The 25883-nt window shown below is 43.5% G+C and overlaps 1 protein-coding gene across 1 annotated transcript in view; it reads right to left on the bottom strand.

The window, feature by feature from the left end:
• The window catches only part of LOC310922046 (ubiquitin-associated protein 2-like), a 208823-nt gene that overhangs the window by 52090 nt on the left and 130850 nt on the right, over positions 1-25883 (bottom strand). The window contains 4 exon segments of the mRNA XM_083882345.1: positions 18691-18738; positions 19663-19754; positions 20992-21178; positions 22532-22598. Of these exon segments, the coding sequence (XP_083738471.1) occupies positions 18691-18738; positions 19663-19754; positions 20992-21178; positions 22532-22598 (394 nt within the window).

Raw genomic sequence — 25883 nt, 5'->3', positions numbered from 1 at the left:
CCTGTTGGGTGGATGATTTGCTAGCGGTGGCCAGAGCTGTCTACAGTGAAGGATTTTTCAGAAAGCTGCACTGAGGGGGAGAAGGGGCCTGGCCCCTCGGCAGGGGCTACCCAGCCTGGCTAGGCCTCCCGGTGCCGCGATGGAGGAGCGACTTTAGGGGCAAGATGCTAACAGCCGCTGGGCCTGATCTGGCCAGGACGGAGCCTTCTCTCCTACCCAGCAGCTGCTGAGCCTGGCCCCACCAGGGCTGCAGCAGTGGCAGGGCTTGGCCAGGCTGCACCAGGCCCAGGGGCCACATGGCAGAGCAGGGCCAACCCCGCTGGCACCCAGTTACCTCTTGCCAGGCCAGAAGAAAAGAGAAGTTTTCCTGGGATTCCTCTGATTTTTAACCTGTGTAGTCCAGAGGTGTATCTCCATATTTATTGGTTAATCAGGCTGTCAACATTCAAAGACCACATCTCCGGGGCTATCAGCTGCCAGGCTCCCACAGACCCTTACACCAAAGGGTAGGGGGGAGGAAGAGAGGTTTTGGTTGTGTAATGAAAATGCCTCTGGTTTGGGGCAGTGAACACTTATCCTCCACTGTGCAGAGGAGCTCAGATGTGGGGCCCTTTCATCCCATGAAAAGCTGCATCCACATGAAGGACAAGCAGATGGGGTGTCATGGCCCATCAAAGGCCCCATTCCAAAGGGGTCCCCAGACCCTACACCAGAGCACTGCAGCATGATGCAACAGATCCACAGTGTTGCAAGGGACAGTATCAAACTTGCCCTCCCCAGGGGAGGCACATGGGCATTCCCACCTGGCCCAAATGTATATTAATCCATGGGATTCTATACTTTGTGATGGCAGCGGGGGACTCTCATCAAGAAGATCAGATGGAAGGGAGCAATGAGATGTTGTTGGGACACCTGGATGGGTGATATGTTTCTACCTAACCCTTGTCACTCTCTTCCTGTCTCCCCACACACACCTTTTTCTATTTCATTTCTTTTCTATTTCTTTTCTTTTCTTCCTTTTCCTTTTGCTTTTTTACTATAAAATAAAATATATCAAATTTTTTTGGCACCAACATCTAACCACGTTTTTGGGTATATTTTGAACCTTTCTGGGTCTGATCTGTTTTATTCACAGAGGCATAGTTTCCTTTGGTCTTCTGTGTTAAACTGGTTTGTAACAGAGATTGAATTAGATTACCTTTAAAGATTCCTTTCAGCCAAACCCATTCTATGATTACATGAAGGAGAGACACAGCAGAGATCACTTTGACTAGGCTGAATTCAGCTACTCTTGCTACTTCAGGCACTTTTCATGCCAACTGTTTAATTGTGTTGCTTGAAAACACCTTGCAGCATGAGATATTCTAGGACAACATAGACAAGGTCCAGCCATGGACCTCCTACATTCTCGGGTTTAGTCGGTTGTTTCCACCCGAGATTCCAAGGCTGGCTGGTGGCTCGTGTGGGCACGAAGGGAGTGATTTTCCCTCTTGACCTCTGAAGGATTTAGGATCTGCTGTCTGACTCTGTGTCTCTGTGTTCTGTGCTGAGCTCGGTGCTCGGTGTTCGGCGCGAGAATGATGAGGAGTCTCAAGGTCTTGGTTTTCTTTGTTTCTCGCGTTGTTTATTAGTTCTTATCTTACAATTCTCTGTGTTCTGCTAAGATGTTCACAGCAGCCTGGACACAAGGCAACTCCCCTCCTGTGTCTGGCCATGGTGTTCTCAGCAGCCTGGACACGAGGTGACTCCCCTTCCCCTGTGTCCGGCCATGATGTCCACTGCAACTTGGACACAAGGCGACTCCCCTTGTGATGGGAGGTCGCTACCTCTTATACAGATAACTACGTACCCATTGTTTACAATTCTGTGCCAATGTCTATCACCTATACTAACAGGGTCATGTCTACTCTGATCCAATCCACTGAAACTACTTTGTGCCCACGTCACTACAGAAGATGGATGCCAAGGGAGAAGAAGAAGAACGCAGGGCACCGCCCTAAAACCACCATCTTGTCCCTTTGCATCTACATTCTAAAAATCCATAACTACAAAATCTTCTGCACAGTGATAACTACACTACTCTCAGTAACACCTTTGTGACTTGCAATTCTTCTCTGTGTTAGATGTTTTTCTCATGGACCAAAATCAAAGACTGTGTCTTCCTGGGCTCTGTGCCAGGCAAATCCCCCTGCACAGACTCCAGACCCTCTTTTTTGGGTCCCAGGCCTCTCTACCGAGGTCTGTGACTTCCCAGGGCGCCCAGAGGGATGCCCTGGACTCCAACATCACATCAGTGTACCTCCTGCAGGGACAGTGTTGGAAAATATACCAAGTTTAATTTTTTTTTATTTTTTAACTTTAGTCAGGTTTGTTCACCTTTGCCTTGGGGGAAGGGAATTAAATTTTCTTTCCAAGGTATTGTTCCACCAGGTGTGGCAGGACTTCCTCCTCCTTCCTCTCTCTACCACAGATGGCTGGTACAGATGGGAGAGATAACCCAGGTGGGTCAAAGGCCCAGCAAGAGGTCATCTCCTGGTGCCAAAAGGTCTGCAGCCTGACCAAGAATCAAGATCTTGATATGGAGAGCAGATGTGGGAAGAGATAAAAGAAAAATAAATATTATTGACCAAAGATACTGCTCTTTATTACTATAAAAGTCACACAGATTATCACAGAGGTAGAAGGCTCTTACACACTCCCTGGAAACATGTAAGATGGCTACTCCCCAAAGCCTGGATGCATCTTCATGGCTACTTTTCTGGAAACTGAAGAAAAGGATTTTGATGTGTGCCCCATCAGCAATTGGATGGTAAGATACATTGAATCCTAATCTATACTATTTATTTGCTAGCTGTAAATAGGTACCTTTAATCATGCACTTGAATCATAAGTAGTATGTAACAAAAGGTTAACCATAAGTAACATTGTAACAATATGTGCAGGTAAAGTAAGCAAGATAACAATTAAAGTAAGATAGTAGGGCAAATGAGATAACCAACACCATCAAGAGCAAGATAGCAAGTTTTAACAAAACTTTCAAACTGCAAAATTAGCTAAAAACAAGTTAGACTGAAAAAAAAAGAAGCACCAGGCATGCGCTGTAGAGGCAAAAAGTTCAAATGTGAGGAAGACTGCAGAAGTCTTCATCAAAAGACCACCAGAAGACTGATGACCACCACAGAAGAAACTGACACGTGTAAAAGCAACAAACTGTTGTAAAACCATGACACAGCTTTATGCAAATATGAGTATGCTAATGATATGCTGTAATTGTGATGTTGCGCTGGAGGACTTTAAAAATGTAACTGTGATAAATTTTGGGTAAAAAATCGTGTATAAAATAATAATCCGATGTGTAATGGGAATAACGTTAATAAAAATTGTGAAATCCAGTAGAAGGCTAATCGTTTCCCCCCAGCCTGCCAATCTCAGTTGCAAAGACAGGATGAACATCATCAGACTAGACAAAGACACTGGCCAACCTTGATAAGAATCGTTTCCTCGCCAATGCAAGGAGAAATTCCTTCTTGACGACGATGCCGATCTCATCAACTCTCTGGCGCAACAAGCAAAATGAAATCAGCATAAGACTGACCCGTGAAATTGACATAAGAAAGAGCTTTCCCGGAATGAGACAATGAGACTTGACGAGATCCAGGAAGGCCATCGAAAAGAAATTCGGACTATTCAGCCCATCCTGGACACCTGGACTGCCTAAGGGCAGAAAAACCCTATAAAATGTTGGACTGAAAGCTGCATCGGCGTGGATTTGGGAGTCTTGTACACCGGTGCAGACCCCTATCCACCCAGCGCGGCGCTGACATTTTCCTATTTTTGTGGCTTTCTCATTTTGCTGGTGTTCGATATTCTGTTATTAATAAATTGTCTTTTATTTATCCGATATTTGCCATTGCATTTATAACAGATTTGGTGCCGTGACTCGGATTCGGAGGAAGCTGCAGGGACCTGCGATCCAGAAGGGTACCCCTGCCGAGTTCGGCAGCCTGGTGAGTGAGGAGACCCCGCGGCTCCACCCGAACCTCCGAACCAAATTTAGGAACGAGAAAGCCACAAATTAGGACAGGGGAGAGAATGGATCCGGGGGCAAAAGAGAGCTCGGGAAGGCAAAGTGCCTTCGGAAAAGCCGCGGCTTGCAATTGCTCGTAAAACGTCTACGTGCACGAAGACATCCACGCAGGAAAAGGAGCTGTAAGTACTGCTGGTTGAGCGGGTGATCGGGCGAGTGTGTGAGACGTGATCTGATCACAAAGCAAGTGTGGCCTTCAAGGTCGCATTTCCGTCTTCCCGCGAGGGGAACGGTCGGCCGCGAAGGAAGCGATTTCGTGTGAAACTCTCTCACATCGCTCGTCAAAACCGGGACGAGGGAAGTCACAGGGACCGATCACGGAATGGGCAAAAGGGGGAAGGGTACGTCCTGTTGAGCTCGGGAATTGGTAAACCCTTTTTGCCAGTGGACCAAGGTAAGGGTCTAAAAGGAATCCAAAAGGATTGAGAACCGATCAGGAACCCCCGGCACAGCTTGCTGGAGGGGTGAGTGATCGAAAAAGCCCCATCCACTGAGAAAGGAAAAAAAAACACAACGCACAGGCAGAAAAGTCGACTTGCAGGGAAATTTGAAGATTTGGTAAGGAAAATTCGCGAAACATGGGACAGAGAAAGAGTAAGCCCCAGAAAAAGACCTCAGAAAAGTTCTCCTCTGGTAAGGGAAAGGGAACCATGAAAATCCCTCGAAATAGTCCCTTGGGGTGGATGTTGGAACATTGGGGAGATTGTCCACAGAGAAAAGAGAAATCCAAGGAAAAAATGATTTATTATTGCATGGATGTGTGGGGTGGTGAAGAATTGAGGAACCATCTTACGCGGCCAGTAATGGGAACATTTGAAAGTTGGATATGGAGTGAGTTAAATCGCTATGTGGAAAACAAGAGCCCCTCGGACCCCGAGGAGAGGGAATACGCCCGGCTTTGGCTAAACACCCGAGCAGGTTTGTTCCCGATAAAACAGAAAGGACGGCCCGGAACTGGGACCGAGCCCTAGGAACCCCTGGATCACCTCCCACCTCCCTACAATGGGCTGAATTCCCCACCCTCTCCAGAGCAAGTGGTGCTCACGGCTCCTTTGGATCCTCCAAGCCAACTCTTGGGGGCACCGGCATCCCAGGTGGGGAGCCATGCCTCCCCTCCATTGTCCCCGCTGGCAGCTTCCTTGCTGCCCTCCCCACTCTTGCCTCTTCCGTCCGGCTTGGGTCCGTCGGCGGCGCCCCCGTCGATGGACGCTATGGCCACGAGAGCCCCCTCTGAGGTCCCTCCTGCACAAGCTTGGGAGCACTCTCGTTCACTTTTTCTGCTGCCACCAGGGTTGGTCCGAGCAGAGGAGAGACTCCCTTTTGCCGCACAGGCGGCAATTCCGCCCCCGCAATCCGGGAGAGGGAGACAACCCACTGCTACCAGTTCTCCCCCTGCTAGCAGAACCCGACTGAAAGCAAGGATGGTGGGTGATGAATGGGGAGAGAATGAGAATGAGGGACACAATCTACTTCCACTGAGGGAGGTACCCACGGCCCCTGGGGTAACTGGGTTTGTTAATGTACCTCTCAACACAGGAGATGTAAGGGCGTTCAAAAAGGAAATGGGGTGATTGTTGGACGATCCTTTTGGTGTGGCAGATAGGTTGGATGAGTTCCTAGGGAGCAGTATTTATACATATGAAGACCTGATGGCAATCCTAAGGTCTTTATTCAACAACGAGGAAAGGGAAATGATTAAACAGGCGGGTATCAGAGACTGGGACAGGAGAAACCCACAAGGGACACCCGGGGACCAAAAGTGGCCCAGCTCTAGCCCGAACTGGAATGCACAAACAGAGGACGGGAGAAGGAGCATGGTAGACCTGAGAAATATCATAATCCAGGGCATTCGGGAAGCCGTCCCAAGGGGTCAGAACATTTGTAAAGCTTTCAATGAATGCCAGGAGAAAGATGAGTCCCCCACTGAATGGATTGAGCGACTAAGGTGAAGTCTACAGATATATTCTGGGACGGACCCCAATTCCCCCGTGGGGGAAGTATTGCTCAAAACACAGTTTGTAGCGAAGTCCTGGGAGGATATTCGAAGAAAGCTTGAAAAGATAGATGGCTGGCAAGACAAAAGCTTGCAAGAGTTGCTGAGGGAAGCTCAGAAAGTTTACATGAGAAGGGAGGACGAGAAGCAGAAGGTGCAAGCCAAGATTTTGGTAGCGGCAGTGAAGGAGGTCCAGAGACAGGAGGAGGCTTCGGGTAAGTATAAAACCTTACCCCGAAAGCCTTCAGGCCCCCGCAAGGCAACCCCAGACACCAGAAGGGAATTGACTGACTGCTACTATTGCAAGAAGGCAGGACACCTTCGGAGAGATTGCAAGAAAAGGATAAGAGATGAAAAGATGTTCCAGGAGGATTAGGGGTGTCAGGGGCTCTTCACCTTGGGGACCAGGACATCTAACGAGCCCCTGGTAAAACTGAAAGTAGGTCCCCAGCGTCAAGAGACCGTTTTTCTGGTGGATACCGGGGCAGAAAGGAGCACCTTGCAGCATTTACCGAAGGGGTGCACGGTCAGTGAGGAGAAAGTTGTGGTGGTGGGGGCAAAGGGGGATCCTTTTAAAGTACCAGTGATAGAAAGCGTAGAAATTGAGTCAGAGAATAAAGTCTGCTTGGGGAATTTGTTGTTGGTGGAGGAAGCTGATTACAACTTGCTAGGGAGAGATATGATTATCGCCCTTGGAATTAGCATAGTTGTAAGAAGTTCCGATCTCGTGGTGAGAATGTTTAGGCTCAGCGAGAAGGATGAGGCAGACATCAATCCAGAGGTATGGCACTCAAAAGGGGAGGTTGGGAAGCTAGAAATAGATCCCATTCACATCATAATCGAGAATCCCGAGGACCCTATACGGGTCAAACAGTATCCCATTCCTCTGGAAGGGAGAAAGGGATTGAAGCGGGTAATCGATGACCTTTTGAAGGGAGGAACAATAGAGCCATGCATGTCCCCCCATAACACCCCTATACTGGCTGTAAAAAAGGCAGATGGAAGCTATCGGCTAGTTCAGGATTTGAGGGCAGTAAATGCTCGAACCAGGACTAGGTTTCCGGTGGTGGCCAATCCATATACTTTACTGAATCGGCTCACGCCTGAGGATGTATGGTATAGTGTGATTCACCTGAAGGATGCATTCTGGACTTGTCCCTTGGATGAGAAAAGCAGGGATTACTTTGCTTTCCAATGGGAGGACCCCGATACCAATAGAAAACAACAGTTGAGATGGACAGTGCTCCCCCAAGGATTTGTGGAATCCCCTAATCTGTTTGGGCAGGCTCTGGAACACCTCTTGACTCAATTTACCCCGAAGGCAGGGACAAAACTGTTGCAGTATGTGGATGATCTGCTAATAGCTGGACCTTCTGAGGAAAGTGTGAGGGAATGCACGGTGGAATTGCTGAACTTTATTGGAGCTAAGGGGCTGAAAGTTTCAAAATCCAAACTGCAGTTCACGGAGCTCGAAGTGAAATATTTGGGTCATTGGCTGTCCCAAGGGAAAAAGAAATTGGACCCTGAGAGGGTCGCGGGAATCATTACATTACCCGCTCCAAAAACTAAAAGGCAAATACGCCAAGTGTTAGGGCTCCTGGGATACTGTAGACAGTGGATTGAAGGTTTCAGTGAGAAAGTGAGATTTCTGTATGAAAGATTGAACACCGACAGGGTGAAGTGGACTGAGCAGGACGAATTGGATTTCCAAAAATTGAAAGAGGTCCTCATGACAGCCCCAGTACTGACCCTTCCAGATGTGAACAAAGAGTTCCAATTGTTTGTAGATGTCAGTGGACAGACTGCACAGGGAGTCCTGACTCAGGAATGGGCCAGCAAGAGGAAACCCATAGGATTTTTATCTAAAATCCTGGATCCTGTGAGTCGGGGATGGCCTACGTGCTTGCAGGCCATAGTCGCAGTGGCACTCCTGGTGGAAGAGGCGAGGAAAATCACCGTCAGAGCCTCTCTGATAGTTTACACCCCTCACAATGTGAGAAACATTCTACAACAAAAGGCAGAAAAGTGGTTGACTGACTCCAGGCTTCTGAAATATGAAGCCATTCTGATCAGCTCCCCGGGATTGGAGTTAAAAACCACCTCAGCACAGAACCCTGCACAGTTCATGTTTGGAGACCCCTCCGAGGAACTGCTGCACGATTGTGCTGAGATCATGGAACTCCAGACAAAAGTAAGACCAGATTTGGAGGATCAGGAATTGGAAGGGGGAGAAAAATGGTTTGTGGACGGGTCGGCGAGAGTAGTGGAAGGGAAAAGGAAATCAGGGTACGCAGTGGTGGACGGCAGAATGGGAAAAGTGGTGGAATCGAGTCCCCTGAGTCCCGAATGGTCGGCCCAAGCTAGTGAGCTTTACGCTCTCCTGAGGGCCCTCAAAAGGCTAAAGGGGAAAAGGGGGACCATATTCACCGATTCCCGATATGCGTTTGGGGTGGTTCACACTTTCGGAAAGATTTGGGAAGAGAGAGGTTTGATAAACACAAAAGGGAAAGGCTTGGTCCACGGGGAGATGATTCGACAAATCTTGGAGGCAATCAGAGAACCAAAAGAGATTGCGGTGGTACATGTGAAAGGGCATCAGACCGGATTGCAATTTCAAACGCGTGGCAATAATCTGGCTGATCAGGAAGCGAAAAGGGCAGCGTTGCTCACAGTGAGCATCCCCGAGGTGGTTGGGGAGGAGGACTCCGAAATCCAAATATGTCCCTCAGAAAAGGACATTGAAGGATTCAAGGAGATGGGAGGGGCTTTGGAAATGGGGAAATGGAAATTGCCAGACGGAAGGGAACTGGTCCCGAAAAGTACGGCCAGAGGGATCCTGAGACGTCTGCATGAACAGACCCATTGGGGAACACGGGCATTGGCTGACCAGTTTCTGAAGTTCTTTGGGTGCAAGGGAATCTTCGAATTGGCAAAACAGGAGGTACAGAGGTGCGTGACTTGCCAGAGAGTGAACCGGTCCAGATCCAGACAAACGGCTTGGGGAGGTCGTCCCCTTTCATACCGGCCGTTTGAAAGGATCCAGGTGGATTTCACTGATTTACCAAAGGTCGGAAGATATAGGTACTTATTGGTTATTGTGGACAAATTGACACACTGGGTAGAGGCGTACCCAAGGGCGAAAGCCACGGCTCAAACAGTTTCCAAAGTGTTGTTGGAAGAAATAGTCCCCAGGTACGGAATCGTGGATTGCATAGATTCAGACCAAGGGACTCATTTCACCTCAAAAATTATAAAACAATTAACCGAGGCCTTGGGAATCAGATGGCAATATCACACCCCCTGGCACCCCCAGAGTTCAGGGCAAGTAGAGAGAATGAATCAGACTTCAAAATCACAATTGGCAAAACTCATGTTGGAAACAAAAATGTGCTGGGTGAAATGCCTTCCCCTTGCTCTGCTTAATGTGAGAACCATGCCTCACTCTGATACGGGGCTGTCCCCCTTTGAAATGTTGTATGGGATGCCATACAAACACGGAATGCCAGTGGGACATCCCCGAGTCGAGGATGTGCAATTGCAACCTTATCTCATCACTGTAAACAAAAATTTACAGGAGCTTCGAAGGCGCGGACTCATTCCCCAAAGTGCCTCTCTCGGGTTTCCAATCCATCAGATTCAGCCGGGAGACAAAGTGTTGATCAGAACTTGGAAAGAACCCCCTCTTGCCCCGCAGTGGGAAGGACCGTTCCTAGTGCTGCTCACAACCGACACTGCAGTTCGAACCGCTGAGAAGGGTTGGACTCATTCATCAAGGGTGAAAAAGATCGAGGACCCAAAAACCTCGGACTGGAAGGTCACCACTCCTCCTGGAGAACTCAAAATCAAACTCAGACGACAACCTAGATGAACGATCAGATAAGTTGCAATACCCCAGACTGTGAATGTTTTCCTTTCATTAATTTTGAATGTGTATACTGTAAACAGGTTTGGGTCACCCACTGTCGGGGAGGGAATCGACCTAAGGGTTTGTGTACTAACTGTCTAGCTGAGGAGCAGGATAACACAGACTGTCTCTTAGTACTTGCCACTCGGGCCGGACTTTTGGAATTGTGCTCTCCTGAGTGGTACCAAATTTTCAAAAAGGGGATTAAAGGGAAATTGGACGCTAAAGCAGTGCCTTTAGCCGTTGAGTGCCGAAGGACCATCAAAGTACCCTACCGAGGGGATACGATCAAATTATCCCGGTGGGCAACCTACAAGAGAAGGTTTGCCATCAGGACCACACGGGCCCCTGAAGCACACCCTTGCTGCCAAGAAGATGGTTTACCCCGCCGTATGTTCACGTACGGGCGAAGGGCAAGGCAGAGGGGTTTTTCGGTGGGGAATCCTGACGGTCCTGAGCCTAGCCGTGTGCTGGGTCAAGGGGGCCCTTCCAGGGGCGCTCCTGGGGGAGAATCCTCCCACGAAGTGTGAATGGTGCTTAACAGCTCCAGAAACCGGGCAGATAATGGATTGTCCTCTGGAAAGGCAGTTGGGCGATTGTTGGGCCAATGGCACTCGATTTCACCTTTGTGAATCGGAAGAAAGGGTCCGGTGCCAACGCTCAGGGGCAAGTCCTAAGGGCAGACTGTTCAGGGATCCTGCTCACTCACTCGTTAGACAGAGGCGCGAACTCGAAATTCCTTACCCAGTACAAACATGTCAGCAATGTAACAAAACTGTATGGGTGGGAGGAAAAAGGCAATCTACTTTCCTTGCCTACTACAAGGTGAATCCCCTGTGTTACGACAAAACAAAACTAAAAATATGTAATATGGGTGGAGAATTGTATTGGGAAGGGAAGAATCTCAAACATGAGGAAATAGGTTCCTTGGATTCTGAACCCATCATTTTCGATTTATTGCTTCCGGGTGATAATCGTGTGTGTTTGCAGTTTGACCAGGCCTTTTGTTTTTCAAGGAAGGAGGATGGGATGGACCCTGAAAGTAAAATGAAACAGGTAATGCTGGAACTCAGGAGACAGGAAGCTGAGGCCAGAAAGAGGAGGATTGAGCAAGAAAGATTAAGATCGCTCAGTGAGCAATATGAACAATTGGAGAAGCAATATGGGGATGGGGGATTTCCGGCCCCTAACCAAAACCTCTTTGTAGAATTAATGCAGGAGATAGCCACCAAATTGGGACTGACGGATTGCTGGATCTGTGGGGGATTAAAGTCAGCCGAAAGGTGGCCCTGGAAGGGAGAAGGACTAGCCCCGGAACAGCTTCTAAAATGGGAAAGCTCAAAAATATCAAAAATAATAAAGAGACCGGAGGGATGGATTTTGGAAAAAAGGATAGTCGGAACTATCTGCATTAGCCGGGAAGGAAAGGAGTTCACTGATCTGGTGGGTTATACTCCTTGCATAAATACCTTAACGGTGAATGATAAGGCACGGGTCTGGCAACCCGAGCCACCCTCTGGATATCGGGGCAAAATTCGAGAGAAAGATTGCGAATGGTTCGAGACCATGGGACTTTGTTGGCATAAAAGTCCCGGGGCTAATCCGTTTCAGGCATTAGTGGGACTAAGAGAATACTGGGATGAGCCAGGCAGAACCAATGTAGGCTGGAAAGCTCCAGACGGGATATATTGGATTTGCGGAAAGAAAGCTTACAGCGAACTTCCCCGGAAGTGGAAAGGGTCCTGTACCCTAGGCATGATAAGACCCTTTTTCTTCACCTTGCCCAGGGCCGAAAGCAATTTGTTAGGAGCACCTCTTTTTGAAACATTGAACCGACAAAGAAGGGAGATAAGGCGGGAGCTACCCGTAGCCGGAGGCAACCAGAAATGGGGAGAGGAGGAGTGGCCCGCAGAGAGTATCATTGAGTATTATGGGCCAGCCACCTGGGCGAACGATGGCAGTTGGGGATATCGAACGCCCATTTACCTATTGAATAGGCTGATTCGGCTGCAAGCAGTGGTAGAGGTGGTTTCAAACCACACCTCAGATGCCTTGGAACTCCTGGCAAAACAGCATTCGCAGATGAGGGCTTTTGTGTACCAAAATCGGCTTGCCCTAGACTACCTGTTGGCAGAGGAAGGAGGGGTCTGCGGCAGATTCAATGAATCGGAATGCTGCATTGAGATCAATGACTATGGGGAGACTATCAAAGGGCTAGCCCAGGAAATCAAAAAGGTGGCCCATGTGCCGGTCCAGAAATGGAATTCAATCCTCCAAGCTTCATGGTGGGACCAGCTGTTCGGACAGGGGGAATGGTGGAAGAAGGTAGTGTTTTTTATAACATGCTCCATCGCAGGCATCATCTTCCTCCCGTGTCTGATCCCTTGTTTCATTCGACTGATACATTCAGTCGTCCAAGGGATGCAAATAGCCTCCCTTCCTATGGATCCAGAGGCAGCCAAAGGGAGAACTGTGTCCAAAATAATGAAGCTCGAGGAAGAGAAGGGTAAAGGGAGGGCTGCAGAGGCCCTAAGGAGATTCGAAGAGGAGCGGAAGCTCCAACAGGGGGACGAATCCTCTCAGGAGGGATGGGAAGAGTGTGATCTTAACTGGAATTGAGGTCAATAAAAGGAACGAATTTTTAATTTGATGAATTATTAGGCGGGGGACTGTGATAAATTTTGGGTAAAAATTCGTGTATAAAATAATAATCCGATGTGTAATGGGAATAACGTTAATAAAAATTGTGAAATCCAGTAGAAGGCTAATCGTTTCCCCCCAGCCTGCCAATCTCAGTTGCAAAGACAGGATGAACATCATCAGACTAGACAAAGACACTGGCCAACCTTGATAAGAATCACTTCCTCGCCAATGCAAGGAGAAATTCCTTCTTGACAACGATGCCGATCTCATCAACTCTCTGGCGCAACAAGCAAAATGAAATCAGCATAAGACTAACCCGTGAAATTGACATAAGAAAGAGCTTTTCCCGGAATGAGACAATGAGACTTGACGAGATCCAGGAAGGCCATCGAAAAGAAATTCGGACTATTCAGCCCATCCTGGACACCTGGACTGCCTAAGGGCAGAAAAACCCTATAAAATGTTGGACTGAAAGCTGCATCGGCGTGGATTTGGGAGTCTTGTACACCGGTGCAGACCCCTATCCACCCAGCGCGGCGCTGACATTTTCCTATTTTTGTGGCTTTCTCATTTTGCTGGTGTTCGATATTCTGTTATTAATAAATTGTCTTTTATTTATCCGATAATTGCCATTGCATTTATAACATAACTGTTATAGATGAGTAATGCAATGGTTGGCTCTCACAATTAAGAGATAAATATGTGTATGTTAAGAAAAGTTTTATAGATGTATAGTTATGTTATTTTAGTATGTTGTATGTTATTTTAGTATGTTGTTCCCATAGTCCTCTTTCCCTTCTCCCTTATATTGTTGCCACTGGTCAGGGCATTTGGGGGAGGGCAGGCTTGTTACTAGGAGGCACAGCATGGCAACACGTGACCTCCAATCAAGTTGTAAGAAAGTGATCTCCACCAATAGACAGCAGAGAAGGAGTTGACTAAAAAGACTTTGGGAGCGGCCAAGAGTATAAAAAGCAGAGCATCCATTTTGTAGATGAGCACGTGGCTGCTAGTCACAGAGACTCCCAGCACTGCTCTGTTGCCCTGCATTTTCTTGCTTTCAAGTGTTTGAATCTTTGCAGCCTGATTCTCACACTGCTTCATGTAAACTATATGTTTTTTTAGAAATTATCTTGTGTTTTCCATAGTTCTTCTCTGAGAGGAGAACTTGACTGATGGTCAGAGTGACCAATGAGGTCATGAGGTTGTAACCTTCTTTGGCCAATCCTGGCCTTCTGTAAAAAGTGTATATAAGTTGATGGAGTCAGAAAAATAAAGAAGCTTTCCATGTCTGACCTGATGCTGCCTGCTGTCCTCTGTGTGGGTCTGCACCCACATCACAACTTGTGACCCCTCTGTGTGAGGTGGTCACACTGCTCTTTCTCATTATTCAGTCTTTATTGTATTTTGTTAAGGCTTAATAAACCTTTGAAATTTTAAAAGTGAGCATCGTTTTTCATATAACTGAAGGCTAAAGAAGGAGTGAGTTTTTGGCAGAAAGATCCCCCTCACTCCCAGCACTGAATAAACAAATACCTGCTCTATAGCCATCTGACTATAGTTTTATTTTCTTGCCCAGTTTTGGGCTTCACACTGTATGTTATCTACTAGTAGTTACCTTATTTTGTTGTTTCATGCCTGTGTAGTAAACAGTCTAAAGTCTCAATGTCTGTTGATTTTGTGTCTATAAAATAAATAATTCATTATATAATAAACCTAATCAGCCATTATAAAGTACTTGCAAACGAGAGTGGGTTTTGGGGTGCTGGCCACCCCAATAAGACTACTGTCTGCTGCCAGAAGCCTGGGGGAAAGGCAAGGACTTATCTAAACTCTCATATCTATTCATAACAACAGGGGAGGCCTGATGAACTTAACATCTCAACAGACTCTGAGTAGCACAGAAGATACACAAAAGATAACAACCATCAACGGCCATCAACAACCATTAATGGACCATCAACTCCAAACATCACAATCCAAATACTAAGAACTACATAACTTGCAACCAATGAACATTGAACCAATTAATTTCTGTGGGTTTTGACTGTATAAATATCTGAAAAATCTAGTAAAATCCATGTATCATGGACTGATTTTCTCTGCACAACCCAGGCTATGCGTGGATGAAATTATTTCTGTTGTCCATCCTGGCCAGAACAACATCCTGGCCAGAAATAAAGTAATGCCTTGATTCTCTAAGACTAAAAATGTTGTTGGAGGGTTTCTGTTTTTCCCACAGTTTTGTTTACAATGGCACCTAGGTATGCCAAAACATCATGCATATGCCAGCACCCAAAGTACTGCACTCCCCAATACAACATTGCCTTGAAGCACTGATTTAGAAGAATTAAAGACTTTAGTTAAAATAAATATTGCTGAGGTAAAGTAGCTAAACTTCCCTTTTGTTAACAGAAGCCAGACTGAAGGAACTGATAAATCATGGAAGCTGTCAAACTAGGCTTTTGCATCCTGAATAATCAATAGACCCCATGAATACAATACAATCATAAATCAAACAGTCCTGAAAAAACAGGATTCAGCTGTCACGTAACACTAAAGGTTAAAAAGTCAAAGAGAGGAAGACCCATCTTACTTCATCATTTTGGGACCCCACTCCATAAAAAAGACCACTGACCCATTTCAACGAACAAACTACGCATGCTTTTTGGCTAATTACCATACAAAGTGGGGAATGGGATGTACCAGAGTTATGAATATGCATTTGTGTTTTGGGTATTCAATATTCCTGTACATAAAAGACCCTGTGATCATCTGTAAATTGCGCGTGTGTTTTTGGGAGCTATCCCGCACGCTGCCCGGCATAGTAATAAACATACACTTTCTAACTTTAAACTGTTAGAGAGTCTTTGTCCGTCATAGTTGGATATTGGTATTAGATCAATATCCATAGTTTTTTAATAATTCAGCCTGACAAGACCATGGCTCCCAGCCTGTCAATGCCACCACACAGACATTTTCCCTGCTTCAAAAGCTTTGATAAAACATGACAATCGCTCTCATAGAAGCAGAATGTGATCCTTGCTGTTGGAGGAGACCTTAAAACTTCAGCAAGTGAAACCACTTCCTCCTACTAGAGCTCTAACTAGATTAGTTGGTTCAGCTCTATCTCCAGAGGACTCTTGGATACCCCTCCTCTTGGAGCACAGGGGCTCAAGGCCATCCCAAATGCAAGATCTTTTGCTTACAAACGGCCTTATGGGGGGCATTTTCTTCTTTGCTCCCCAGCCATCTCAGGCAAAAAGGTAGAGAAAGCACAAGACTCCTGTTACAGGCACACACACATGGGACCACAGCCAGGGACCCAACCCAGCAGGAGGAGGAGCAATATATATCCAAAGGAAAAGACTTTCTTCCTTATCCTCAGGAGCTTCAAACATAGGAGCTGGGGCAGCTGTATACAGGAACACATCCAGCAATCAAGTGCCTACATCCAGAGCTACCTCCTCAGAAGCTGCCACCACCACACCCCCCAAGGCCCTCCAGGTTCAGAAGGGGGCTCCCCAGGTTCTTCCAAACAACATCATTTCACAACCCTTCCAAATGTGAAAAGATCGGCTAATATGAAAACAAAGGCAACACACAAGGGAAAGGAAAACAGACCACAACCAACACCACGTCATTACAGACAGAAGAGACTCAGGCAGAAAAGACTCAACCATTGCCCTGGGCAGCCTGTTCCAATGCTTGACAATGCTGTCCGTGAAGAAATTTTTCCTAATATCCAGTCTAAACCTCCACTGTTGCAACTTGAGGCAATTTCCTCTTGTCCTATCACTTGTTACATGGGAGAAGATACTAACACTCACCTCACTACAATCTCCTTTCAGGTAGTTGTAGGGAGAAATAATGTGTCTCCTGAGCTTCCTTTTCTCCAGGCTAAACAACTCCAGCTCCTTCGGCCACTCCTCCTAAGACTAGCCATAACTGCACTAAGAAATCTACTCTACTGACTAGCATTTTCAGCATGCTTTATTTGCTGGGTTATAAAATAGTTGCCTGAGTTTGAGAAAGGTGTTCAGGCTGTGCAGGTGGACAGGATTTTGTCTAGGACGTCCCTGTATTTACCTTTTTTATAAATGCATATTTTATAGTTGGCTTTTTGCAAATATTAAAATGAATACTATATGTATAATTGTACTGTACTATGTTTTATTAATAGAGTTTAGAAAGGTAATAAATGTATATTTTCTGATTGAACCATAGGGTTAACAGTAAAAAGACTAATTTTTTTTTTCTCTTTGTAACGTCTAAACTGACCAAACCAGAAGGTATGTGGGGTCACCTTGCATTCCTGCATAAAGGCTGCTGAATTTCTGTTTCTTATCCAAATGAAGATAACCAAAAACCTCAGGAGAAGAATTTATGAGACCCATGTTACCAGATGAAGTGGAGCCACCCACAGATGGATCTAACAGATAAAATTATTGGGAGGGATTTGAAATGGATCAAACCCAAAGAGAATGTTTCAATCATGCATACGGATCTATTGAATATGTAACACAGCAATCCTTAAAACACAGAATTTGAAAGAGTAAGGGTGTGCTTTCTGGTGAGGCACTCCAGCTGGAACTGTTGCTTTTCTGTATCCTAATTGTCTATTTTTATTTTTTATTAAACTTATAAATTTTTCTAAGAGAGTGGAACTCATTTTTTACACCTTTGACTTTCTGACTCTGGCTGTCCACATACTCCACATGAAAGACCTGGTTCTGACTTGGATCTTTATGTATGGCATTCATCCAGTGATATTTATTTTCAGATCACTGCTCATTGCTCCATTTCTGCATCTAGAGATACACCAAATCACTTAATCCGGTGACTTTTCTCAGTAACATACTAGCATTCTCTTCAAGATCCTTATCCTACTTTTCTGAAAACAAAATTATTTACCTTTCTGCAATCTAGGCTGAGGCTCTTTGTGAATCTAACTCTCAGCTTCACTCATGCCATTTACATTCTTGATCCAGGTAAAGAAGAAAAGTTCATATACTCTCCCTCCTGCAGCTCACGTGCATTTGTTGCCATGATGCACATGCAAAGATCACCTATGAGTATTGGAAAATGTACCAGTTTAAAATTTTTTGTATATCTTTAGTCAAGGGATTTTGTTTGCCTTTGCCCCAGGAAAAAGAATTTTAAGTTTCTTTCCAGGGCATTGTTCCATCAGGTGGAGTCTGATGAACTCAACATATCAACAGACTCGGAGTAGTAGCCCAAAACATAAAGGGCCATCAGCAGCCATTAATGGAACATCAGTGGCTATCTAGGAACATCTACCCTCAGATGCCTCCTCTGGCAGAGTTGGAGACAGCTGGTCCGGAAAGGACTGATAAAATCAAAGAATGAAGATCTAATTAACATTGGAGGCAAGGAGATTCAGATCCAATGGGAAACTGAATACTGGGGGTTGCTCAACTCTGGACCAATGAACTTTAAAATAGTACATCTCTATGAGTTTTGACTGTATAAAGTTTGGGAGAAAATTCTGCAATAACGTGTATCATGGAATGATTCTCTCTGCACATCCGGGCTATGTGTGCATGAGATGATTTCTGTGGTACATCCTGGCCAGAACAAAATCCTGGCCAGAATAAAGTAATGCCTTGACTCTCTAACTTTAAAAATGTTGTTGGAGGTTTTTTGGTTTTCCCGCAGTTTCAGTGACATGAGCACCTCCAAAACCTGCCAGATGCACCTACTGGCTGCCAATTTGTTTACTTGCTGTTCAATCCTACCTCTTGGTAAAAAAAAACAAAAACATTGACACACAGACTTCAACTAGATTTGACAAGATGGCATACTCTCCCTATAACAATTTAAAATTTCTCCACTCAAAAGCACAGAGCATATTTGCTTCTATTTGCAAATTGACAGTTTCACTGTATCAATTTATACCACCTAGAAAACTGGATGATTAAAAAAACAGCATATAGAACATAAAGATAAGCTCTCAGTTGCTATCAAATGAATTAATTTGCATTGCACTAATGATAACACTGAAGATAACTTGTTTAAAACTAAACTAAGTGATATACTTACCATTGGCAGCCTAGATTGAAGCATCTGGAGATCATCATAACCATAAATCTGCTTAAAGACAGATAAAAATAAAACATTATAACACATTTCTCTGATGATGATCAATTTGGGGCTCTGTTTAAACAGTTTGACCTAGGCCCAATCTATTTTAAAGATGTACAGATATGTCACATTATGCTATCATGGTGTACTGTAGCATTTTAAGGCTAGTAGAGCAAGGCTTAAAATGGTTTTTCACTCTGATGTTGTTTCCTTGTGACAGCAGTCCTCTTGAGAATATTACTGTCCCATGTTCAAAATGGTTTACACAGATGCATCATTCATCAAATTGTGAAAAATCTACAGGGCATTCAGAATTGGGAGTAAGAGCAACAGCCTTCCTTGCTGTAATAATTACTTCTGAAAATAGCAGGATTTAAGATTTGATTACTAGACCACAAAGCAACCTATAGTATCCCCTTGCATTTGGTGTGATATAGAGGAAATATTAGAATAAAGTTTCTGATTCAAAAAAACATAACCAAAAATATGTTGATCCTGGTCAGACACCAAAAAGTTATGTGCAATCTATTAAAGTATGACAGACAGGACACATGGCACATTTCAACCATTACTATGCACCATTACTATGCACTATTACTATTACATTACTATGTAATACTATCTACTCCAGTAATACAAACCTAAATGGGTCTAATTTTATTCAAAGGGCCTAAAACTTGATAACGCTGAAAACCATAGCAACATGCATGTTTAGCTTCAACAACAGCCAGATCAGGTCTGTACCAACACTTATGCAGTTTACTATCAACAGTAAACCCTCACTGAATACATTTAACATTTTTCAGCATTTAGAACAAGAATTCCAGGTGCAACATGTGCCAAAAGAAATGCTTTGGCATAGACAACAGCAGGTCTGGAGGGCTCACTTGCACCAAGGCTTAAGCAATCAAGGACAAACAAATTGCTTACTGGGTAGGCAGGCAGAAGTCCTCCAGGTCCCACAATATACTGGTTATGCAACAAGGGTGGTACGCCTTGAGGCAGATTTGGGGGAGCTTTCCCTGTAGAATTAAAATACAGGCATTTTAACAAGTCTTTAGAAAAGAAAAAGCTTCAGCATTGAGACAAGATAGCTCACAAAGTCCTGGCAGCAGCACTGTCTTAGTTTGTAAAAGAACTACACAGAAGAATTTTGTGCTGTTTGATGAAAATGCTGAAAATAGCCTGGAGAGTTTAACCATGCCTCAAGGAAGGGAAATCACAGGCTACTTAAGACTGAAAAGAGTCCCATCAGAGAACAGTCTAATTTTGTTATTTACTCTGTCCAAGAGAATTACAAGAATTACAGGAACTCTCCTTTCCTTGGTCCTCTCATGAAGGCAAAATTCAAGCATTCTTTTCAGTCTAAGAGCAAATTATCTCCTTTCATTTTCTGCTCTGTCAACACATTGCCCCTAATCACCAGCAATAGACTGGAAAGCATTTAATATTGCCAGCATACTTTTTGTGAGTGACTTACTGCACCTGGGAATAGCAAAGAGGAAATTGAGACGGTTTTAATTGCCTATATGAAGCAGAGCTAGGAAGCAGAAAAATAAAAAAAATGCACTTTGACCAGTCATCAGACATTTTATTTACAAGCTATGGAAATGAGAAATTCTTCTGTAAGTCTGATCTTAATATTTAAATAGTTCACTTCCCTCCCTAGGATTTCCTTTTAGCAGTTCAGGATGATTAGAAAAGAAAGAGACTTTATCATTGCTTTCACTTCAGTGCAAGAAGTCTCCCAACGTTCCCTCTGTGGTTCCTTTTTCTAAAGTGGTATTTTCTGTGGAATGACCCAGACATAAGACACTTTTTTCCTTTCTCTAGATGTGGCAATAGAGATGTGGTGTATGATAATAAGGACACTGCAGTATATTTTGACATCGCCAAATGAAGTCAAGACTGAAATTAAAGCTAATATGAACTCACAGCAAAGAGCTGATTATAACCTGGAATACAAACAGGGTGAATCTCCTAGTCCAAAACTTCCAAAGTCAGAATTGCTCCGGTTTCTATTTATAAAGCTCTTTGGGGATGGAATATTCTACATAAATGCCACATAACATCCGAACAAATATCTCAAATACACAAACCCAGGCATTTTTATTTTATAATCCAGAAAATAAAGCATGCTGAAAATGCTAGTCAAGAGGGTGGATTTCTTAGCATAGCTATGGCTGGCAAGATGTTCAACTGACAGCCCTACTGACTGAAGTTCTCTGTCTCTCCACATAAACTGTTAATATTGCAAACCTGAAGACATTAAGGGAGCTGCCCGTGTGGTAGCAGACACACTGATAACACTCAGGCCAAGGCTAGCTGTAGTGTTCATACTGCTTGCCATGCTGACAACCGAAGAGGTGGTGCTAGTGGCTGAGGTTGAAGCAGTTGAAAAAGTTGTTGAAGGCTGAAGTGAAGTTGTGTTCTCAACACTAGTGTGCTAGAAAGGAGACAAAAATAATGAGGATCACAGAGCAAATGAGGCGCAGTGAATGCGGGGGGAAGGGAGGGATGGGGAGGAAACAAAACTAAAACTCAAACTCAACAGTCTTTTAAGTAAAAGCAGCACATGTAAAAAATAATGCATTATCAATGTATCAGGCAAGCAATTAAGTTGCATGCTTGTGATTTTTAATTATTCAAAGAAAATTATTACATGAGAGTTAAATTCAAACTGCTATATCAGCACAAAATTATACCACAGTAACTCAAATGTCACTCCCTTGCATTGTTTCTTGCCCTTTTTGCTTGTATACTCCTTTAAGCTAGTATTTGTTATGTTAAATAAACTATATTCTTCCAAAAGACAATATTTGTTTTCAAAATACAGGACACTGCTGTTGTGATTTCCTCAGTGCATCTGTGGAATTTAAAAGATTAAAACTGCAGTGCCCTACAACAGTCAATGTGGTAAACTGAAACACAAATAAAATGTATTACAAGAACATATGAGGATAGAGTTCCTAGTTTGAATCCAGCACAATACAGTGCTTTAGCTGTAAGCTGATCACACCTGCAAAACAGCATCATCAACACACAGAAGCCAAAAAGAACTCTGACAACAAAAAAGGAGGACATTTTGATAAGTGTGATTTTTAAATTACATATACAGCAGGGGTGGAGCATTGCAAACCAAAATTCAAGCATAAATAAAAGCAGTAAGCTATCTGCACACCCCAACTGGGATTGTACAGACAGAACAAGGCAGTGTCTCTGACTTTCATTTGTGCAACCTCATCCAGAGCACTGTTTGCTACTGTTTGCCTTGTTATCGCTAATGCATTAAATACACAGAAGACAACAATGTCACATGTTAAACTCTAAAATCATCTGTCCTGAGGCATTTGTCATGACATATTGTCCTGGTTTAGTCACCCCAGGACACATATACCACTCCATCACCTGCACTTTGCCAGCTATCCACTCCAGTGGAGACAGTGAATAGTTCACATTTTAGAGCAGTTTCAGACAGCCACATATAAAGTTTTATTTGTTTTTTAAACACATTTGTTATAGGAAATTATTTCTATATTACATTTTCCCTTGCTGGCACAAAAAATTCCTCTACAGTTTTGTGACTGGCAGGTCTCTGTAACAGCTAGTCATGATCTAGTACAAATCACAAGTGGTAAAGACTTTTTTACCACTAGAGAGCTGGCAGTCCTCCTTCCCTGAGATAAAGCTCTTGTTTTGGTTATTAGCATACTGGAACACACTGAACTAAGAGAGGGTCCTAATCATCAGATAAACTGACTATATGCCAAATATCTGTGGAAATGCAAATAGGACTTACCACATGTGATGTGCTCAAAGACAACACTGAGGCAGGGGAGAGGCTGTTCTGATGATTGGAAACGGAGCTAAAAAGAAATTGCAAAGAGTTAATGAAATTATTTTTTCCTAAAACATTTTTAAAATATATCTATGTATATATGTGGGGATTCACGAGAGTAAGACAGACTTAATTAGCATATCTAGTCTGGTGACTAGGATGCCCTGGAAAGAAGAAACAGAACTTTGAGCTCATGAGAAGATGGGATTAGAAATCTGCTTAAGAGAAGAAGATTCAATCAACCCCCTACATGGATATGTTGAAAAATGTATTAGTTGTTTGTATGATCTTTTAACCTAATTATTGTAGTAGAAATTATTAACCTTACTGAAATAGTATATAAGTTCTTAGAAAACCTGAGTAAAATCAGATTCTGATCATGGTCAGTCTCCCCGTCTCTCCTTCAATCGCCAATATATATACATACATATATATACAGAGTAGGTAGTAGAATATTTAAGAATAAAAATTGTACCTATGTGTATACACATATACACACTGTTGCAGTGTGCATTTTGGATTTCCTAAAGTTCTGTATGTTTTTTTGTTGTGTTTTATTATCTGTTTAAAATTGTTTATCCCTACAACCCCCCTTTCCCAACTCCCAGTGGTTTTTCCCTAAGTCATTCCCCTTCATTCCTAAATCAGTTCTGGGAGTCACTTTGCCAGGAAACACCCCCTGTACTTAAGGGCATGCTAAGCCCCAGAGAGCTCACTTCCACATGGGCATGGGGCCTGAAATAAAGCTTCCTAATTCCCACGTGTGAGTCCTCCTGCTTCCAAGCCATGGCCACGTTTCTGTCTGAGATTCAGACCCACAAATGTTACTTCTTATGGTTCTCTAAAGAGCAAAGCTAGCTGGTGAAAGCAGATCAGAAGAAACCATAACACATTAGGAAAATAAAGAAGAAATTGTTTGTAGAAGTGTGTATATATATACACACAACCCCCTACATTTTCCCTTTAACTAATATCCTACTATGGCTTAATGAAAAAAATTAAGTACAGAGACAACTATTACTAACAAGAAACATTTAAAACACCATCCATTTATATTTATCAAATTACTATATTTTTAAAGAAACAACTGCTGGTTAAGGAATTATGTAGCAATGACTCAGACGTAAAGTTCAAAACCAGAAGAATGCTCACACAAACACATGGCTTGTTTTTCGTTCTTTCCATAAGTAACTGGGCACAAGTATTAATTAGGTGAGGTAGTGCTTTGATTTGACTCATTATGGTATTTCTCACATAACCTGCATAACATTAGTTCAACAAATTAGAACTGCAAGGTATTTGCCTCATAACTCTACCAAAAGCCCCAAGAAACTCTCAAAAGACAGGCCTCAAAAAAACCCCAAAAAAACAACAAATGAAGAGCATCTGTGAAAGACTAAAAGTTAGCCATATTACTACAGAATCTGTCAATTTAATCAAGGCCAATTCATACCACTACACTCGACCAAAACCAATTTCCTCTTTGAAAAGATGAAATAGAACTATTAGTTCAGTTTTATACATACACTGTAAAATATGAAAATAGAGAATCCCCTGATGGAAAACATTTGCAATAGCTTTGCTTTAGAAAGCTGTTACAGTTCTGCCTGCTTTATCTCGGCCGAGGTCAGGATGAAAGACACTGGAAACGTAGAGTCAAGTTAGGTCTTGGTTGTTTATTATATCTTATCTATTTACAGTATTTACAGTGTGAGCTCCAGCATGCCAGCTAGAGAAACGAGGCAAAATGGAGACCTTCTAACTTTTACCAAGGCTATTTAAGAGATAATTACCCAATACCAAAGTGACACCTATATTATTTATGCTTTTGACCCAATAGTGACCATTCAAGGTACGCAATGCAGACATCCTTCACCCAATTAGAGAAAGCCACCCAAATCCGTGAAGAAGACAGAAGAAGGTGAAAGAAGAACTCCTCAGACAACACCCTGAATCCTCCATTTTGGCCCACACACATTACTATATACCAAAACCCCAAACCTAAGTTTTCACCCTGTGAGATCACACAACACCCTTCCAACTACACACCCACAACCCCAGTGCTATCACACAACTTCAGAAGCCTGTTCCAAGGCCTCAGGTCAAATGTGGTGCCCGCCTGAGGGTCAGCATCCCTCAGCTCAAAAAGCCCAAAATTTTCAGCCTCCAGGATTCCAACAGAAAGCAACTGCTTTAGCACCATTTTTTTTTCCCTGACTAGGCCTGTGAACTTTTGTCACTAACAGCAGCACTGACATACATCTGTAATCCAAAGATCTCCCTGAAAAGTGACTGAAATGTTTTTTTAAACATTTTGAGTGACAGAAGTTATACCTTACATTCGAGGTCAAGAACATAACTTACAGCACAATAAACAAATTGGACACTGACAAAGCAAAGATATAAAAACTATGTATGGTTTGGTGCTCAAAAAAACCCTTCTCATGTGAAATCAGAAGCAAGAGAGATCCTAACCATAGCAAATATTTTAGTGTTCTCTATGGAAATAGTCACAAGAATATACAGTAGTTTTCATAGCAAAGTTGCAGGCTAAATTATATGCCCTAATTAAAGGGCAAACACTTCTGGCAGCTCGTTGAGGTGTGGGACCAGAATAAATCTTGGCAGTTCCATAGATTAATTTTACTTTGACTATAAAACTGTTTTCTGCCTGCAGAAATTGTAATGACACCACTTCAAGCAGCAAGGAAAGAAACAGTTCAGTCCTACATATGTTTTTAAACCACTCCCTTGCCCACCCTCCCCAGCTCTTTTAAAAACCTTAATTCACAATCTGACCTATGGTAGAGACAGACAAGAGCCACCAGCGCAATCAAGCAAGACATGCTTGGAATTCAAGTATCATTTTTCATGGTGTTTTGTATCTGACCAACAGCATCAATCCTCCAACTAAAATTTCTACCAATGTACACAGCTTTTCAACAAACAAATGTGGGGATATGTTTTCAAGGTGAATGAATTAATTCTTGTTGTTTGACACATTCACCATTTTATTCAACAGAAAACACTAGTGTATTAAGAGACTATGTCCTAGCTGTGAAACAGAAAAAAACCTGTGATAGCCCATAAAATTAGTTTCTTATATTAACAAATACAGTATGAAGGTGAGTATTAAAACATAACCAGCACAGCCTCAGGATGTCACCTGTCCAAGGACAAAGCTCAAGTAACAGGCAGTAAATAATCAAGTGTCAATGAGCTAAGCTGTGCTAAATGCACTTTCAGGAACATTAATCTGACATTTTAAAGTGTCTTAAGGAAATGTCTTAACAAAAGGCACACACTTTCCCTG

This window comes from Zosterops lateralis, assembly GCF_965231275.1.
Source record: "Zosterops lateralis genome assembly, chromosome: W".
Classification (NCBI taxonomy): domain Eukaryota; kingdom Metazoa; phylum Chordata; class Aves; order Passeriformes; family Zosteropidae; genus Zosterops; species Zosterops lateralis.
The sequence above is the reverse complement of the archived record's forward strand: the minus strand, read 5'-3'. Positions and strand labels throughout refer to the sequence as shown.